General features: G+C 39.1%; 1 protein-coding gene across 1 annotated transcript in view; it reads right to left on the reverse strand.

Moving 5' to 3' along the window:
• LOC104621538 (amphiphysin-like) overlaps window positions 1-21,016 on the reverse strand; it is a gene marked incomplete at its 5' end in the record, with an annotated part of 66,450 nt that overhangs the window by 33,575 nt on the left and 11,859 nt on the right. Inside the window, 9 exon segments of the mRNA XM_010288054.1 lie at window positions 1,703-1,831; window positions 3,314-3,452; window positions 6,059-6,141; window positions 7,048-7,123; window positions 9,072-9,157; window positions 9,544-9,651; window positions 11,004-11,099; window positions 13,676-13,770; window positions 20,429-20,483. Of these exon segments, the coding sequence (XP_010286356.1) occupies window positions 1,703-1,831; window positions 3,314-3,452; window positions 6,059-6,141; window positions 7,048-7,123; window positions 9,072-9,157; window positions 9,544-9,651; window positions 11,004-11,099; window positions 13,676-13,770; window positions 20,429-20,483 (867 nt within the window).

Raw genomic sequence — 21,016 nt, forward strand, 5'->3', positions numbered from 1 at the left:
CAATATATTTGCAGTAACTGGTTCTCTTACAGAAGGATATAAACACTATTACATCACACTATTTGTGTATGCCTGTACATACTCAGAGATCCGAGATACTGTAAGGATGCTTTAGTGATGGGGTTTTGTGGAGGGAGAAGTGCAGATCATTCGCGAGAAGATGGCCAGGGAATAGCTTAGGTCATTCCCAGGTCATTGACTGTGAAGGAGGGAAGGAGAGAAATCCCTCACTGAAGGGAAATAATTTTTTCCTTGACAGACAAGGGAAAGATTTCAGTTCCCAGCAGCACGCCCCACCTTTATTACGCCATTCCATTTTTATACCAATCTCTTGTAGAAAGGATGTAAAGATTCTGGAAATGTGACTTACGCTCATTTAAAGCCACGTTCCAGTGTCAGCTCTTCATGGAAAATGCAAACCAATTCCATTTCTGCTTCCCTGCATGGCCTGACAGGTGAAGGTTAGGTGGATACAGCATTTAATGCAAGGGACCACATCTAGCACAGGTTACACCGACTCTTACCACTGACATTAAGGCTGATGCTGCCAGAGTGGTAACTCCCATGAAGTCAGGGTACAATGACGTAACAGACCTGCCATCTCCCTTCAGCTGGAGGGCCCAGCAGTGGCTGCATGCTGGAAGCTGCCATTTATTCTTTAATTGCACGGGGATTTAACCATAAATTACTCTTTTCCAAGTTAGATCCCTATGGATGGCAATGCCTTTTTCTCCCCTCCATAAGAAAACAAAACATCACATGTTCAAATTCTTGAAAATAATTTTGGTTTTCATTTGTGTGCCTACGTTCTCCTGTGTTGTCAAATGAATTAGTACAAAAAAAAAATCCACATGAAAACAAAAATTCATAAACATTCTGCATAAGCTTCAGATCTGCATATTTCTCCCCAGTCTAGCAGACACAGGCTCAGATTTCAGAGTTGTAATTACCATAATGGAAAGGGTCCATTACTGAACAACCAGCAGTTACCATAACTGCATAAAAGCCGAGTAACTGAATACAAATTATACAGACTTATTTTACACAACTCTGGCTTTCCTGTTTGTTATATGCAATTTTTTAAAATTTCATAATTTTATAACAATGAGATAAAAGCATTTTTGTTCAGTCCTCTGCTGTTTAAGTAATGTTTCTATGAGTCAAAACCAAGTGACTGATTAATCTAGCTGGAGCAGCCTTTTATACCTGCAACAAGTTGATTAAAACACTTAAATTCCAATTTTTTTTTTGAATCCCTCTAAGGGAAGAAAGGAATACTTTTTATGATTTTGATGGAGGAAACAGAAGTAACCAAGGATCACTGTAAAGTGTCACTTGAGATGCTTGGGATTAAAAAAAAAAGCATCTTAGATGAACTCTTAGCTTGTAAGGAAATCTGCATTCAGTTAAATCTCAAACATGCCTGTGCTTCACAGTATTTTTAGTCAGGCCTCTCAGGAAATCTCTCTTTTTATTCAATATGTTAGCAATGCAAGCCCTTTTGAGTGATTATGCACGACCAATTAAAAGATAAAGTATCATATGTGTGACCCTTCCAAGATAATATAAAATCGTAATTGTGCCTCTGCCTTCCACCTGCACCCTCCTCCTCCCTCCCCATGGAGATCAGAGCTAAGGCCACCATCTTGGAGAACTCAGGGTGATTGCAAGTTGGACCCACACACCATCCTCTGCAGCTTACCTGTGATGGGGTCGTCACATTGATTTCTGGAACAAAGTTGTCATCAAAGAAGTTAATGATGTTCTCCTGTTGCAACTCCTTGGTGGGCGTGAGCTTAGGCAGTGGTGGGACTGGCGGACCTTTCCTCAGCTAGGCAGACAGCAAAAATGTCACAGACTATTTCAGGGATAAAAGAAAGAGCTTTAAGCTAGACCTAAACAATTTGTGTTAGGTTTTTATCTCTGCTGCTTCACCTTAAATGTGGGAATAAACCACGGGTTGAAAGGAACTGTTCGGTTGTTCACCACCAAATGCCTTGAAAAAAGCATTGTGGGACAAGCAAAACAACTGTATGTTTCAAACTCATTCCAACTCAAGGTTTAAGATTTCATACAAAAGCATTTCTTGGCTGATTTTTTTCTGCTGTGATGGGCACACAGTGCAAGACACTTCCCCTCCCATGCAGCCGATAGTTGGAAGGGCGATGCTGCACAGAACCAAGCCTCTGCAGCTTTTTGGCTTCTTAAGTTCATTCCCATTTGCTTTGGGATTTTGTCCCTGCCCACCTGTTTAAAGCTCATTTAATGCTAAGAGCATATAATCTCTGGGAACCACAGGACTTCACAGATGCTTAGGTTACTAACTCTCTCTGCTCTCCAGAGATTCATATGACAAACTAATTGCTTGGAATAATACCAAATATTATTGTGTAATTTTAAAATCTGTCAAGATATGAAGAAAAAATCCCAAGGTGGTATAGTGACATAACACCACTGTCACGAGTAAGACTACACTATTTGTATCAAATGAATATTCAGGCAATGAGGTGTCACATTTTGAGAGACCAGAGAAAACAAGTGTGCTCACATGTGATCAAATGCAAAACTAAGTTTCTTCTGATGTGTTCCCCCCATAGAAATAGCAACCAGTATAGCAGCTATCCCCCATTCTGAAAATGTCAGTAACAAGTTTTGTGTTTGATTATGTTCATGAAGTATCATGTACAACTCACGCTGCAGATGACGCCTTTCATGAAACTTATTCTTATTTCACCAGTACTGGTGAGAATAGAAATGACTCCAACAGCACCAACCTTCTCAATTCAGTGTTAATAACAACCAATAAGCCTTTAATTATCAGTAATTATCACAGTGGTATTTAAGCTAGCTGTATTATTTACTGTTTTAGAGGGAAATCCACGCTGGCCAGACCAGTGATACTCACTGGCTAATTTTTTTCCAGGGTAGGCATAAATTCGAACATGAATGAGGAGCAGCAATATATATGTACCAAAATTCATGAGGAGGTTTCAGAAATAGGTTTTTTAGACTATCACTGCGGGGTTACAGATCCTTAGAGACTATGCAACTTTTAAAGTGTTTTGCTGTGTCACCACAAGTCCCCCCGTTCACCAGGCACCTTTAATTTTCTTCACTCCACCTTATATAACCACTTTCCACCCGTGCTTGTGACACAGGGATGAACAACGAAGAACAGAACAGAGATCAGTGGAGCCAGTGGTGTCCCTGCCATTTCTCAGTCACTGCTTAGATGAAAAATCCACTACATACACCATCTCAGCTCTCTTTTACTGTACAACAGGCCACCTTCTCCTGTTAGGTTTGCGCTTACCTGTGTGGGTGACTTAGGCCGGGCTGGTGCCGGAGATGCTGGTGCCAGCATATGGTTGGGACTAGCAGTAGGGCTAGGCAGGGGAGAGACTTCCTCCGGCGGTGACGGTGTTTTTGCAATGCGGAGTGGACCTGAATCACTAGACAGAAGCAAAGCAATGGCAAGGATATATATATCGTGCTGACTTATTACCTTGACAATTTGATGCAATAGTTGAACTGCATCGCTGATGTAATGCCAATGGCCACAAAATTTAAAGTTATAATTTTGAGTGATCTTGATTTTTGGAACATGTGTTTACCTGATCATTATAACTTGAGGGAAACAGAGTACCTGCATTTTTTCAGATCCTGTATTTGAAATAATGTTTCATGTATAAGTGTGTAACTATGATAAAATGTGAGATGGAATTATCGTCTTCGCTTCACACAGTTCTCAGAATAAAACGCTCTGAAGACAAAAAGCCCAGGAGAAGGTGTAAGAATGAATAATGCAAATAATCTTAAAAGCTCAGCAAATTCAGAAAGGTTCCAATAAAACAAAACACAACCAAGATTATTATATGGATATCACTATTTAGAGGGAGGACTCACCACAACTATAAACAAGCAGTAGTCAAGCAGCTTCAGCAGAGCTCTGCTGATACTAAGAAAAGATCTGATGAAGTCCTGAGAAAGGATCTGCCCTTCCCATGCAAGGACCTGGTGCAAACACTGAGACATATTCAGCTACCTAGAAATGCTGAAAGCTTACAACTCGGGGAGGCTATAAACTACAGCACTCAATGACCACACAGTACTTGGTAAAAGAAGAGCAACTCCTACACATCTTCAGGGAGAACAGAAGCACTACCTGATTGAGAAGACCATACCATAAACATGTTCCTAATGCTAACGCAAGAAAAATTCGTTCTTTGGAAAGGACAGACTGAGCTCACACTCACCACCTCTTTCTGTGGAAATATTAAAAAAGAAAAAATAAGCAGTTATTAAGAAATTTCTTTCCCAAGTACAATATTTGCCTTCAGGATAGAGTATTCAGTAGCATACAAGTTTTTAAGATGTTTCTTTTTATGCAGTTCTTAAAAAGAAAGATTAGATACTGTACTTGTCTAGTATCTACTTCTCAAGCATCTAAAAAGGAAAGCTGTTTTATCTTACAAAGACCCACTCCTGAGTAGTCTTTTAGAGTACCGTAACTACTAATAGAAGTCAAAAATCTATCCAGATTTTCACGCAAGGCTCTGTGAACAGTACAGCAAAAGAGAGTAATGTGGCAACTAAAAAAAAAGTATTTTAAAAACCATTTAAAAATTTTTTTAAATAATGTATTCTTAAAAAGCCTTTTAAAAATAAGTGAAGAAGATCACACTGCATTAACCTATGTCTACTCATTTGCAGCAATAATTGTTAGTTTTTTCTCTCATTGACGGAACAAGTAATTCAGTGGGAATGAGCATGCGCATGCTGAACGTGGTCTAGGAGACACAGGTGGACAAAATACCTGTTTGTGACAAAAACTGCTTGAAGTTTTCCAACATTACATTTCATCCCATAAAAGTATTTTACAAATCCTTTATAGAAACATAGTCCAGCTCGTGAGTCCATCCTAAAGGGGCTGTAAGTGGTGATGCATGATCTAATAACTCTGGAGGCAGTGTGTAATTATAAATGAGCATGGATTAACACTGAACTAATCCAAAATAAAAATTTTGGACATGTTCTTAATAAAGTAGTTCTGAATTTTGCACTAGATCAGAAAGTTCAATATTTCATTCTTTATTCTTCCAAAATGAGATCAAAACAAATATAGAAATATCAGCCATATGTTTGGGGCAGATGTTATATTGTTCGGTCAGTCTTAATTGTTGCTAATCTGAGTCCAGTTTGAGGGCAAATTAGCAGTAGCTGTAACATTGTTCTGATTGCTTCTGATGAGCTGGGATGGGCTGGAAACTCAGGATTTATGTATTCACTCTAAATATCATTGTGTTTTTGTAAGTCTCACTGTTTTATAATTTCAACCTCTCCTGCCTATCACTATTACAGTACCAAGAGATCAGAATAGGGCAGAAAGGCTACATTTGTTGCAAGCAAAAAATCAGAAATACTGCACTGGCATCCACTGACCTTAATAAAGCACCATCTGATCTTAAACTTTCTTTGCTTGTGTTTTTATTTTAAGACAACATTTATCTTGAAAGTCATTAAAAATATGGTATTTTGTGACCTTCTTTTTACTTCAGCTTTTATGATGCATTCTCAGACCACATTTCTTGACTCTTCCACATGAGCAGAAGAGATAAAAGATGACTTACAAAGGTTGGGATTCTCACCTAATCATATGCTTTTAGGAGTTAAAAACACATCTAAATATTTTGAAGCTTTAAAAAAATTATGAGAGTTAGCAACATTGCTGTAAACTAAGAATAAATGAGCTCTATACTTAGCTGGTGCAAATTGGTGTAACATTCTACAATGAACTAGGCTAGATTGCAACAACTTAGAATCTGGCCTTTATTCTTTTTTTGAAAGGGAAAATAAGTGGGTGATGAAGGAAGTTTTGCACCTTCACTCACGTGGAGAAGAATATCATCCAAGGTACCTTCATCTACCATCCTGAATGAACGGACCCAGTGACCGCGTTGTGCAGCAATCGCTGCACATGTTATAGGTGATTACTACATACGCTGAAACCCACAAAGCCTACGGCAATACAAGTCATTAAAAAAAGCAGTAAATTCACCTTGGTGCCCCTTGAATGGTGAAGGCCTTGTCTGCGTGCTGATCTCCCAGCTTCGTCATCACTTCATATAGTTTGTGACATAGCTGAGAAAACAAAACACTTGCCTGAGTTTATATGAAGCACTGTAGTCATGATTAAAAACACAGGTGATAAATCTGGTCTGATAACTGATAACCTGAAAATATATAATCTGATAACTTTAAAATGGCATATAGATTCTTCCAAAAATACTCAGTGCCACGTATATCAAAAATCTAAGTGGAAACCTACAAAAATCCATAGAATCAAAGACATCTCTTCAAAAACATAAGCTGGTTTTCAGAGAACAAGTTTGTAAGCGTGACTGCTGCATGATCTCTGATGAAGGAGGACGTCTAAAGTTTAAAGCAATATGGGTAGCCAAGAAGATTCATGTTTTCACCTCAAAAACCTAATCACAATTTATGTGGGACTTCAGTCAAGCAGGTTTTCCAAACAATTTTGGTTCCTATTAAGCAGGTTACTCTAGATAGTACACTACCATTTAGCAAGGCACATTCCAAAGATCCTCACTGAAACTGCTCGATTTGCCTAACAGGCACAGAAATAATGTTGCATTGCTGACAATATATATAGCAGTCTTGAAGGGAACACTTGACATGTTTTTCTCATACTGATGAAAGCAATGAGATGCTTAGCAATTGGACATGGAAAAAATACTGAAGGCAACAGTATGCTAAAAGAATGGAGAAGTTATCAAAATAGAAAGTGAATTTAATGCTACAACTGACAATGCACTGGAGTCCAAAATTCTATGGGCTGCCCTTTACTTAAGGAGAGTACAAAAACGGCAAGCAGAAACGAATACAGAGGTTATGCTACAAATCTGGGTCTAAGGCAAATTCTCATGCGTGCCTCTGCTAGATTTTTACTGCTGCACTACAAGACATTTGCTTGCTGTTGTGGATATCACATAAGCCATCATACATGAGATATTCATTTTTACTCACTAAAGCTATTTCCTTGTGAAACTTGGCTTCGAGGCTGGATACATTTTTGAAGGTGTTCACATAGAAGCCAACTCGTCTACAGAGGATGGCACAAAGAAAGGAAAAAGAGAATAAAAGATAGGGGTGGGAGGGCCACAAAGGCAAATTAATTACTTTTTTCCCAGACTACAAGCAACATTCTTGACTATTATTCTCAGCAAAGCAAATAATTGGATCAAATATCAAAATTTCAGACATGTTTGTTTGTTCGTGATTATTTCTGTTTGTGTTAAGAACCATCATATTTCCCACGGCACAGAGTGAACCAATTTGAGACCACTCCACAGAGGCAGGCTTCAGCTCGTTTTAGAGAAAGGGAAGACTGGAAAAGGATTTGGCATGAGTGTGTCAAAGCACACGGAAGGCAAGGTGCTCTGGGTACCCTGTCTCCCACCAGACAGCAGGCAACCGAAAGGAGAGAGGTACCGCTCCGAAACTGTGAGCGCCTGCGCCTTAGATGCTGTCGCAGCGCCTATGCGACACGCGCGCATCTGGAGGCAACTTTACGTTATAGAGCTCAGCATGGCCTCGGGGTGGGTGTCCCATGCTCAGCCCTCCTTAAAGAAATCAGCCCTGAAATACATGCGTGTGTGTGCAAGAGAAAATAATTTCTACTGTAGACTAGACATTTTTGCACATGCAGTCAAACATTGTGCTTGGGACAAGTGCTTACATACCTCTTGTACACTTCAAAAGTAGCAGGTGCTTTCTTAGGTTTTGAATTATTCTTTTTCCTATTTAAAACTTTCATGTGTAATTTCTCCAAACTTTTATTAACAAACATCACCTTTGGCATAAGAATAAGCCTGCAAAATGTCAACTCAATGGATTACTTCCTTCCTGAAGAATCATAATAACTAAGAAAAAAATTACTCCGAAAGCAATTGCTTTCTAAATTATGCCTATTGCTCAAATTAAATTCTACCTTTCCCTGAGACTAGTTAGTGGGAAACACACATATTGAAATAAAAGGGCCCTTACTCTAAATAATTCATATGCAGTTTTAGATTTAGTAAGCCCATAAAACAAATATCTTGAAGTGCTAAGAAGCTTTTCAACTGAAATAGGCAGAAACACAGCAAGAAAACCCTCTATTGATCTGGAATTTAACAGGAATTAATTTAGAAGGCAGAGAAGACAAAGGATACTTCAGTGACTCACAACACATTTCCACTCCAGACTGTCATTTGTTAAAGAACATAGCACACTAATGAGATGCTTATTTTCTACTGCTTTTGTTCTCTCATTCATTATGTCTGCATTTTCTGCATAAACACAATTCATGATTAAACATCTTAAATGAATGAACTATGCCATCAAATGCTTTTACATCATAGTGCAAAACTATGAAATGTATATTCTGATGTAGTTATAATGTTGTTTTTCCCTTCTTTTACTGCTTTGGTAGCACCTTATAGGAACTGGGAAACAACAATTGTCATAAAATCTTTATACATTTCTAAGGTTCTTTGTTTCAATACCTTTTACAGAAAAATTACCTATAGCTAGACCCATTGCGAATCTAGAAAAGAATGTAGCTGCTCTGTACAGTTACTTTTGACAGTGGAAACACTTGATCCTTTTTATTTACAAGTGGCTTTTTTTTTCTTTAAAGGATCAGGTGTCCACCACCAAGGTGTCTGAGAAAGGTTATGGAAGCAGTGGGTCACAGTCCCGATCTGCCATTCTGTGCTCTGACACAGTTCTTTACCCATAAAATGGAGATCTTTTTGCACCTCAGAATGAAGATATGATAATGAATCTTAAGTGCCAAGACACACTGAAAGAAATAAGCATAAACACACTTATAATAAGTATAATTTTGGATCATTTGCAGGCATTTTTCCTTTTATTATATTTCAAAAAGATAATGGATGGGATCTTCAAGGAATCAGCAAACCGTTTTCTTTCATCTCCTTAAAATCCCCTTGTTCCCTTTCCTTAATTCCCCTTCAAACCTTCCTACTACATCTGCCTAGGCTTACCGTGACCACAGAGATGGCAACTCTTCTTGTAAATCAGTGTTAAACTCTTCGAACACTTTCTGTGCTTTTTGAAATTCTTCTTCTGCCTAAACCAAAATGAAACAACGTGACTTCTGCAATCACTTCAACATAGCAAAACCTGCCAAAATTATTTTTGTGCATTTTTTTGTGGGTCTTTTACAATTTTTATTAACAAAGGACATGACACCGTGCAGGCCAACACAGGACTTACTGTCCCCTCAGTCACATCAAGAGAGAAAGTTAGGGCTCAAACAGGACTCATTCCTGAAAGAGGCTGAGCATGCCCTCCACATGCACTAAAATACTCAATACACATATATGCTTAAGGATATCATTGTTTCCATTTCTGAGGGAGGAAAAAGAAGAGAAACTTTGTGCTCTTTCTCCACACAGAAACAAATACCACCCGAGCTCCCTAAGTCTTCTGCCAGCATCCTTCCGATTGCCCTACCTTGGTAATTCTGCCTTCATCTTTTCTTTTTGAGCTCTGCAGGGCTTCTAGATGATGCCTTGCACTGTCGTAGTCCACTAGTTTTCTGCTTCGTTTTGCAATGCGAGTCTGTACAGGGGTGGAAATGAAGTCAGCACAAATAGCACTTTTTTAAAAGCTATTTTACCTATGCTGTCATTTAAGTTTTTGACATATTTTTATTCTCCTTTATCTGCTGTTCATATCTGAATTACTATATCACGAAGAAATGTGTACACAGTAAAAAAGACAAACTAATCATCTTCTTTTAAATAAGGAACTCATTTACAGATAGTTTGGAAGGGTTTTTTGTGGGTGTAGGGCTTAGAGGCCTTGGAATGGAGATATCAATATTATGCAAGACTTGTCTCATTCTCCAGGATAAGTGAATCTGTTAAATTCACGGTAACACCATCTTTTTCCCTTATATGTACAGCGTGCAAACTTAATAAATAATTAATGTAATTTTCTTCTAAAGTTGGAAAAATGCTTAAAATATACTTCTCTGTATAGTTGCTCTGACACATAACTGAGATAACCAAGTTCAACATACGATAGGAATTCTAATTTACCTGCTGTAATTTTTTTAAAACAAAACAAAAGTCCTTTGACTTTACAAAGCTACATATTATATGCAAATTCCACATGCTGAGAGGGCATAAGGGCAGTACGATTTGCAAGCACGTCCGAGACTGAACATCAGTAAAGTTGAGGTTTTTTGAATTATTTTTATTTCAGTCCCTGATGTAAAAGACAAAAGGTGTGATTGTGTGATAGCTACTCAGTTATAACCCATCACAAAGAATTTCCAGGTATGTCCATATTCAAATATAAAAAGTATCTACCTTTCGCCTCTAATGATTCTTTATCCTCACACATTTCATTTAGCAACCATGTCCCTGGACTGTACACTGGACAAGCATCTGTGAGAGGCTAGAATCTGCGTAACAGTCTCTCCTGATGTGTATTATAACATCTTTTTATAACTAATTAAAAGACAGGAACCATGGCTTAGTTAAGAGAAAGATCTTCAGACACCCACAGGTGTATCTAGTCAATAACAAAAGGCCCGCTTTTCATGTTGTAATTTGCCTGTCATTTTAACAGCTGAAGAACTTAGCGTGTCCTTGTTGAAGTTGGTGAGAATTATCTCATACCAAATAAATAGGAGCAGGAAAAAAAAAAACCCATATTTTTTAATCTACAAATGCTAATTTACTTCCAAGTATTACATGAATGAAAAATATTTTTGTTCCCTTGGAAAATCAGTGCAGCCTAATGTCAGGGATTTACTTACAGAACATCTTCTACATTGCAGAAAAAAATGACTTCCACCTCCCCCCTTTTTCTTATTTTTCTTTGCTTGTAATGTCATTTTCTAATTATTTTATGACTTAACAGTAATTTTACAAGTTGTCCTTTATAGGAAATCATTACTATACTTTGATATCAGGAAATTGTCCTAGATATGTATCCAAGGTCAACAACGACCCATCCACCAGTTTTTGATGAAAGTCTTCCCAAAGTTCATCACATTTCTGTAAAGGTAGAAAAGGGAAAAATGCACTTAGTAGTTTAATTCCACTCCAAACCTAGGAAAAACACAAATGTAATTGGTAAAGATTAATCTTTCTGAAGTTCTAAAATGTTCTTTATGGCAATAAATCGGTGCACTTATAAGGTAAATGAAAAGGAATACCTTAACATTGCAAGTTCTCATTCACAACAAAAGAAGATTTAGTTTAATAACTAGCTTGTGTTTTCATTATTTCAAATAGTAACTGCTATGTGAAAATAAGGATATCACAGATTCAAGGTCTTCCCCAGGGTTTCAGGTCCCTGAGGGTCAACAATGCAGAACCTGAAGCTGCCCTGGTTCTTATGCCTAAGTATGTTCACTGATGATGAACCTTAGAGAGAAAACAAGTACAATTAAAAATAGAAGTGTAAATAAAATAAAGGAAAAAATAAAGTGGGTTTCCCATCAATTACAAGGATTTGTAAGCTTAGCTTTGCTTGGTCATTTTAAAAATAAAAGCTGTGGGGACCTAACCTAAGAAAGGTTTTTCCATCACATACTTTTTGTGCCATTAAGGTACTTTTGATGAAACGGTTGATGCACAGGCAAGAACTCTACCTCACACTGCTAGAGAACTGGGATGCCAGATATGAAACATGTCAACATCAGCAGGCAAAATAAACAAAATCCCCCCCGCCCCAGAAACTACAGTGATTTTCCCCAGTCCCCTTTGCAGCTCTGGGGTAGTCACCAAGAGACACCCCTTGTAGTTTTCTGTTTTTTAAGAACACCTTAATGCAGCTGATGTGACAAGGACCCCATGGGGAGCAGGGTGAGATTCCTTCCCAGAAGCAAATCTTGTTACATAGAGACACAGTGCTCGAGGTCCCAGGTTCTCAGCTGAACAAGTCATTAGCACGTGTTAAACATCCTGATCCCCCCTTTCTTTGCACATTTCAAAAATCACTGAACACCCACCTTTGATGGGAGGGAGGCTAAAGGGGGCCAGCAGGGCTGTTATCCTCACTGGCAAGTCAGGAAAGCTATTCCCTAGTGTTCGTTTTATCACGAGCTACTATAGGACATGCTATAAACACTGTGTGATGCCAGCATTCCGTTCATTCATTTCCTACCCTAACAGAGTCCCTAAGGAATACAATCTATTAATCATGCTTAAAAGAAATGCTTCATAAGAAATTAACACAATATTTAATCACAGTGGTCTACGGAGCAGCACGGCGTTAGATCATAGCAAGCAACTGCCAGTCTTGTGCATTTGCCTTTATATCTTGCTGATACGTACTTTGGACAAATTAAAATCATGAAGGTTTCCTGAAAGCTAATGGGCTCAAAAAACATTGTTGAAGAATCCTTTAAGCCATCATCTTTCCTATCATACAGAATAAGGTAATTTAGGTGGATCCCTTTTGGAATGATCACTTATATGCCGGACTATCATACCTTTTTACCCCAGGCTGAGGGATGAATAAATGTACATTTGTGATTATATAGGAAAAAAAATCAGTAGCAGAGATTTTGTAATATTGTCCACATGAGTCTCCTATTAAGAAGACACATCTAACATTTATCCCTATATCTAACAGAGATTAAGAGCCAAATTTTTGTCCTTTCACACACAATTATAAATTTCTGAGTGTAAAATCTAATAGCCTATAGATACAAGATGAGGTGATACAGCAAGATGCAGCAGGAGATCTTCCAAGTGTTTAACCTAAAAAAATACAAATGGTACAGTATCTTAACTTATACAGTTTGGAAGTTGGATGCTTTTAAAACCAAAACCCTGTCATGCCTTCAGCAGCAGGGAATGGTAGAGGAAGGCAGCCATAGAGGAGAAAAGCAATCTATGCAGATTTAGGAAGACTGCTCTGTCTTCTAGTTATATTATCCAGGAGGCCTTGTAAACTGAATGCCAGGTAGTTAAAAGCTGCACTGATAACAGTTTGCACTTTCTCGTCACCACCAGCATATTTGCTGACAGACTTCCCCCAGAATTAAGGCTGTTTATTTAAGCAGGCAATTCAGAGCACCTCAAGTCAAATTCCTGCAGTGTCCTCTAGAAAAGCTTATCTTCTCTAATCACTGGAGGAAGCTAAAAAGGCTAAAATGAATAGTGCCCTACAGCCTAATTTGCCCTTAAATTCCAGATTCTTGTCAGAGAGACAAGGATACCCTGTTTAGCAACACCGACTCAAATTGTTATATAGCACACGAGGATATGCAGATTTGATAATTTTTAACATTCAATTGAATTGAGGTTCCCAACTGTAAAACTGCCTGTAAGATATCTTGTACAAAATTGTCAATCCGTTGCTACTGGGACCAATTCTGCTCATGCTGATGTTGAGCTCAGTGGGAGCTTGCGTCAGCTAGTGCCTAAAACAGACATTGCAAATGCGGTATCCAGTCAGCAGGAGGTGCATTTCACAAGACCAATAATTTCTATGCTCAGAAAACAGGATTTAACATGCAATGAAGAATTAAGGGAAACTTCAGATGTGCGCTTCTCCTCATCAGCTCAGATTAATCCATTTGCAGGCAAAGTACTTTTTTTCCTCTTTCCACACATCTTACCTCTCCAATCATTTTCACATCTTCTCGTCCGTACCAATCTGGCTCATACACTTCATGTAGAGACTCTGTAAGCTTCTTTGAGGCATCTTGCATCCCTGTAATTAGACAGGAGGAGGAAAATATAACTGCAAACTACAAGGAACAGTTGCTAAATATCTTTATTTTGACCCACATGTATTCACTATACTATTCCCTCTGGCATGTTTAGAATTTTGTTTTCAAGAGCTGAAACAAAACCTTTCTTTTCACCCAGCTGCCCCAGATTAATGAGAAATGTCCCTCACAGAAGGATTAACCCATATGTATATGCAGAAAAAACGTTTCTGTCAGATTAGGGATTCTATTTTCTATTCTGAACTAAAGATATCTGAACATAATAACAACTCAGAGGGTAGTCCTGCCCACTAAAGACATGTAATACCCAACTGAAAGACTATCATGGAAAAGGCAATCAAATAGTGACCTGCCTTTGGTTATTCTCAGCTCTCCCACCCTACAGAACAGTTTTCTACCTTGTCCATAACAAGTACTATGCCAACCTGTGTCGAAGAGGAGGCATTTTCAGGGTGGCACAGTCAGAATGGCAGAGATTTATGGGAATTGTGGGCTATAAAAATGGACTTAGGAGAAAAGCTAGAAGAGGTCTGCACTAAACAAAAGCGCTCCCCAGAATGGGGAGGTAGAACATATCTCAAGGCTTCTCTGTTCGCTTGTTTTCAGAAATACTTAAGTCTCAGGAGCTTTCACATGTAAAGTAAGAGTGGTTGAGTTTGTTATTCTTATGCCCACAATAACGATGGTGACCTAAAGGTATGTTCATAATGAAGCAAAGGAATGGCAGGAGCTGAAAGAGTGCCTAGGGAAAAGAGATGCCTGAACATGGTGAGAGTGCTGTAATGGACCTGGTTTTATGAAGAATGATTATTTTGTATGCTCACCCAGTAGGTTTAGAAGTATGTGGAGCCCAGCACTTATTTATGCTTGCAGCGGGGTGGTGTCTACAGAGAACTGCGCTGAGCCAAACTACATCAGTCACCTTTGGAGCTCTTGCTACCACAGGTGAAACAAGAAGAGGGACAACTGATGGTTATCACTCTGAAATACACAGAGGAACTGGCTTAAATGTAAAGTAGTTTCAATGATATTGTGAGAAAGAGCCTAAATCTATCTTCAGTGAGATCAGTGAATAAATTACTGCCCTCAGTGAAGGCACTGGGGTTTGCCTTTCCATTTTGATGGAACACCAATACATCAGATGTTGAATATCGTTCTGAATCCAGTGAAACTAAACTGATGTCACCTAACATATCTAACATGCTAAGAGTCAGTTCAGAATCAATAATTTTAAAATTACATTTTATTTCATTTCATATTTTATTTCAACTTCTTTGCAAAATCTGAACGAGTGTTATTTTTTTTTACCTAGCGTTAGCTTGTTTGTTAAAAAACACCTTTTTCTCTAGCCAAAGTCTGTTTGCTGCAGCACATCTGTGCTGTCTTGAAAATACCTCTAGTGTGATCTTCGGATTTAATCGCTCAGAGGCTGAATTTAGGAATAACATTGATATTTCTGTTTTCTGCACAAAGAAATTTTCAGGACTGGAAGAGAAGAATTCATTTGAAACTTGAATGTCTAGAAAAGCAGACTCGACCTAGTCAGTAGCTATTCCAGCAGGCACTCCAAAACACACACTTGAGATATGACAGGAAAATAAACGCAGTAATGCACACTTCCTAATAGAAAAATGGTCGTCTATGGAATGGGTAGAATAGGAAAAAAGATACTGAAAAAGTTGAAAGTAGATGGCTGTTCTCAGACCTTGGGCTCGAGGAACAGAATGGAATGGGAAAGAGGGAGAACAAAGGAAATCCTGGTGTTCAGAGAGCACAAGCTTTCACTCTTAAATCAAAAGGTGCCAAGCCAAAACAGAATGTTTGATCTCTTCAGGGATTGTCTTGGGGGTGCTTTTTAATGACAGAGCTCAGCTCAGAGAACTGGTGTAGCACAAGAACTTAAGACACATTTCTTCCTTTTCTCCTTCACTGTTAATGCTTAGGATGATGTATCACCGGCTAAGAAAGGGTTCCTGAATACAGGGCTTTTTTCCCCCTAGAATATGGCAGATTACAGCAAAATACAGATGATCTTCACATATTTTCCCAGGCAAGACTCATTTAAAAATCTTTAACGCCACTACAAATTAACCAGCTCTGGAGGCAAGGCAAAACCAGTATCATCGTGCTTAAGAAGGCTGCTTCTGTCCACTCACGGCGAACGCACAGACCAGGAAGGTTTGTGCATCCCTGCTCGCGCTTGATCCTTTCTGATACCTGAACTTCTGCCCTTAGGCACGCTGAGTGCTAAACCGGCCATGTACGCCCCTGTGGCAGGCGGGCTAGCACAGCTCGCTAATCCCTCCCGCAGCTTGCACTCAGCTCAGCCACAGACCAGGCGTGGGCAGAGCACCTTTTCCTATGCAGACTTTCTTTTTTAAATACTACAGGAGTCAGGCATATACCTGCTTAAGAGAATAATATCTTAATATTAAATATTAAACTTAATATCCCACGCTTGAGTCATATCAAAGTTGCACTTTTACACTTATTTCAGTGCTGACAATCTGGAAATCCTTCGTTCTGCCACGTCCCTGTAAAAAACATCAGTCAAATCCAGCTGCAGTGCGAGGCAAGTGGGAATTACAGTAGTTGGTTTCTTCAGTCGGGGACTTCAGTCTAAAATTTCCACAAGCCAGGATCATCCATCCTACTCCCCTCCTATTGCATCTAGACTAGCTTTACTACAACACCCCAAATGAGTGCATAGGTAAATACCAATCCGGTGGCTTCTCATTCTTTTTCATGCTTGTGGGCATAAACTTACAACATCCAATGATTTTTTATTTGGTTGGTTTTCACATAGAATTATTTCTTATGCACTGATACCTTTTATGCATTATTCAGCACTAAAGCTAAGAGGATTAGTGTCAGCCATAGACTGCAGGCTGTCTCTCTGCTGTTTTTAGCTGCTATCACTGAGAAAGATGAATTGTCTAAAGCAAGTCATTAAAGTACTATGAAATGTGAAAAGAATTCTTACCGCTGATGAACAATTAGAAATTTATATTTAATATCAATTGTTTCATTTAGTACTGCTGCTTCTTGGTAATTGGGTCACTTTATTAAATAACTACAAATGACAAAATAATTGAATCGCTTAGGAAAAATGATGCTAAATAATCCAGTTTCTGAGGTCTGAGGCTCTTGCATGAAATCTTCTCCCTTTCTGTGGGAAAGAGCCCATGTCCCTGGAACCCCAAAGGACCCTGGAGTCAGCAGAGGGTAGGTGACTCTTTGCCATCACAATACCAATGTACTCAAGCTCCCATGAACATTGAGACTGGCCTGGGACTCCACGTTGGCCATAGGACCCATATACTGTGGGGTTTCCTCACTCCCCAGCAGGAAAATCTAGGCTGAATCATTGAGAAAATTCCATTTTCCTGATGGAGTGAGGCACCTTGGTCTGGCTCTTAATATTTAATCCTTTGAGTGGGGAAAGAAAGCTTCACATGTGGTTCTCCAGGGAAATGATCTATCCTGCCGTAAGGGTTATATCTGTTATTGCTAGTTACCCACTAGAGTTTCCACTGGAACAATTCATCATTTGTTACAAAATTTTACAGGAAGACAATGAATAGTTTTATTGCTTCTAAGAAACTACATGATTGATTTTAAGATTCGTGTGTTTGGATGATATGTGCAGTTCTGTCAGCCACAGACTGACAACTAGACAGCAAAACTGCCTACAGCCCTTCAGAACCTCCCCTTCGCTTCCTATAGACCAGTTATTATTTCTCACTGTGTTAAGCCACCTGAAAAGAATGGTGCTTCTTTTTCAGGACGCAGGATTCCTTTTCAGTTCTGCCACCTTGCCACCTGCGTGCAGATCCAGGTCTGTATCTCCCCATCTGCACCAGTACTTGCAAAGAGCTCAGGGTAGAGAATGGGAGGCTGATTTAGGGTTTCTTTAGCAATTGGCCCATAAAACCACAAGTCACCTACAGCTCTCAAAAGCTTAAAAATCAAAAAATCATGAGGTAGAGAACCCAGATACATGTTGCCAAGGAGACTGGAAGAGACAGAAGACTGAGGCATGAGACGATTATAACTATGGGGGATACTACACAGTCTTGTCAGTACAAACACCACCGATACACAGCAGATGTTAAACTATCATGCAGGTGAAATAACACAGCACATAAAAGCCATTCCTAAGTTCAACAGCTTTGTAACATGGTTCCTCTGAGTCCTTGAGTAACCAGCAGTAAAGATCAAGATTTAGTTAAGACTAAGAAGCACCTCTGAGTGAGAGAAGGAGACTGAATACAGCAAAAATTCTTTTATTTTAAGAATGTGTGACACTAAACCTCAAACTGTCACGTATATTCAAATGAAGGGATAGAGGGTCATAAGAAGGCTCAGTTGACCATTCCTTAAGTCATGCCCAGATCTCGTACTTCCAACTTCCAATATCCAGTCACCCAGAAGTCATGCAGCAAAATGAAACTTATTCCCAGAGTTCACAACATACCAGCTTCATAAAATGCTTTTAGTTAGTTAGCTATCTTGCCTGAATTTTGCTATCTTGTCTGAAAATTTCTGAAATCCTTTAAAACGACCTGCTTTTCTCACACCTGTAAGAGTACAAGGATGTCAAGTGCATTATTTTCCAATGATATGACCAACCTTTTTCTGTGCAAAATGAGCCCCTGATGACAGCATGCCTCCAAGGCTCAGGTGTCCTAGATGCAGAATTCCCACTCCAGTGCCTAAATTTGAGGGTTCCCATGCTTTCGTGAATAGCCACCCCAAAACGTTTTAATGATGGCAGTCCTTCAAAGAATAGCAACAAAGAGGTTGTAGCAGTTGCTACAGCCATTCAAAATCCAGAAGGGCCTTTGGCACTGCTGGGCTAGTCAGCTGTGGGGAAGCCCCAGACAGAGCTGTGTTTGTGGACTACTGTCTCAGCCTGTCCTCCCACTCCACAGCACGAAGGTGTGCCAACATATGTGCCACCAGTGTCTTGCTGGCTTTGAAGAATAACATTTTTAAGACTTTTGCGAGCTGCTTATGGCTGGGTCTTTTTTAAGACATGAAGATACCGAGGTGTTAGCAAACACTTTTCATTCTCAGTGAGAAAGTCAGTCCAAATTACTTTCAAATATGGACTTATAGGCTGCAACAAGAGAAAGATGCTGAACAGAAATGCTTGGCTAAAAAGGCAAAAGTTGCACAATGAAAAATTTTACGCCATGTTAAAACCAAAATTTGGTGCAAAGAGTAGCCCACTAGAGAGTAAACCAGCAAAAGGATCACAAATGCACGAAGTACTAGGAAAAGAAGAGAAAGAAAATCAAACATGGAGAGGAGGATTGTTGTCACCAACACAGAAATCAAAGCAGCATGTAAACAGTCAGTCTACATGACAGAAAAGCCATCTGGCCAACAAACAGCCTCATCACGCTGCTTCTGAATATCCATGTGATAATGGGTGTGGGGAAGGGATGACTGAAAAATAAGGATGTAAAATCAGCATCCAGCGGGTCCCAAACATATGACTGATGCTGAAATTTCCACTAAGAACAAAAGACATTGCGCAAATTCTTGCAAGGCAAAATACCTCTTGTCTGCCATGTGATTTTTCCTTGTGCAGCCCATCCAGTAGATAATAGATCCTCAAAGACATTAAGCTACTGCTTTGCTCCCCATTTTACAATTCCCATCAAAAAGAGCTTTCTTCACTACCTGTCAACAGCTGCTGAAGCTTTATTATGACACAGTGATTTCCAGGGATGTTAATATTGGTTTGTAACATTTTCCCTACTGGACTGGAGCCAGGTTAAAATACATACACATATATATATTTATCACATACATATATAGATATATTTATATTTATCTCAAGAAGCCATTATTGTCCCTGTCAGTTACCAACTCTTATTCCCTGCCCTTTAGCACCTGGCCTCCAACTCCTCCAAAGAGAGGCGGCATGAGAAAGAGAACACTCTGCATATGGTGCTAAGTTGAGTGTGCTGGATTTACAAATGTCCAGTAAGATAGTAGCTGTTAAGATAAGTAAATAACTGTTTACTTAATCGCTGGAATTTAAGTGCTGACCAGTGAGCTTCTGCTAGTTGGATTTGCAATGTAGTATCAAAAGCGACCACATCTGATTTTTAAACTTTAGTAAAATTGATTAAGCAGTCAGAAATACACGAGAAATCACATCATCCCAGGGAGCGTGGTTTTGGAGGGTGATCATCATCCAACTAGTAATACCAGGAAATGTTACAGTTGTGGAGATCAAGCAATCTCTTGCCTTGCATGGGGTATTTCATATTCTAGCATTTGCAAAGACAAGTAGCAAGATGCATAGATTTTGTGGGTGCTCAAAATGCATGCAATGTGAGAATCTGGGCAGTGGTCCTGCACACAAAGGACAGGCCGTGTGGATAAGCCACAGAGGATAAGCCGTGCATGCAAGGCTGTACACACAAGAATTGACATCGAAGGTGCAGAATCCCTAGCAACAGGCTAAAAAGCCTGTGCCAAATCCAAAGCAGAAATGTAGACTACTAATGACAAAGGCAATATTACTTGTATTTGTCTTTGTATACCTTAAACAAGCCTACCTGCCTGACTTTTAAAAAGAAGTTTGCTTTATGAAAAGATGATGTAAAACTTAAAAATCACCTTTGATAGCTGCTAAATATCCTCTCAGTTCTCTCTGGAGCCTGGAACCCTCTGCCTGGAAAAGAAAAAACAAAGAAAAGCAAGGAAGTGAAAACACATTTCAGCTATGTTACTGAAAACACATTTCAGCCATATTTTATCCCTTAAAACATGCATACAGTATGTCAAACTTAACAGCAACAAGCAATTTCAGGAGCTATCTGATGAACAGTGTCACATGTTGTAAGCATGCACAGTTCATACAGAAAAGGTGGCCTGGCCAAGATGCTATGCATAGTGTACTCTCTAAGCTAAAATTTCTGCGTTTATTTTATCAGTCATCTGCACAGGGAAGAATTCCAGCCAAAGAAAGAAAGGTGTATTTTATGGGCAAGGTCCAGTTCAAGTCCGGTTAGGCCGATGTCCTAACCTGAAACACAGAGAAGTATAATCAAGAACGGTGCACCTCCACTGGAAGCCACTCAAATGAGGATAGTCTACACTTCCAGAAAATCCATGCCCTTATATAAGTGGCTTACTAATTTTGCAAAGAGTTTTTCAAGTATTTTAACATTTTAATATTTTGCAAGCAAATAGCAACTAAAAACC

The sequence above is a fragment of the Phaethon lepturus genome, unplaced genomic scaffold (genome assembly GCF_000687285.1).
Source record: "Phaethon lepturus isolate BGI_N335 unplaced genomic scaffold, ASM68728v1 scaffold6055, whole genome shotgun sequence".
In the NCBI taxonomy this organism is placed as follows: domain Eukaryota; kingdom Metazoa; phylum Chordata; class Aves; order Phaethontiformes; family Phaethontidae; genus Phaethon; species Phaethon lepturus.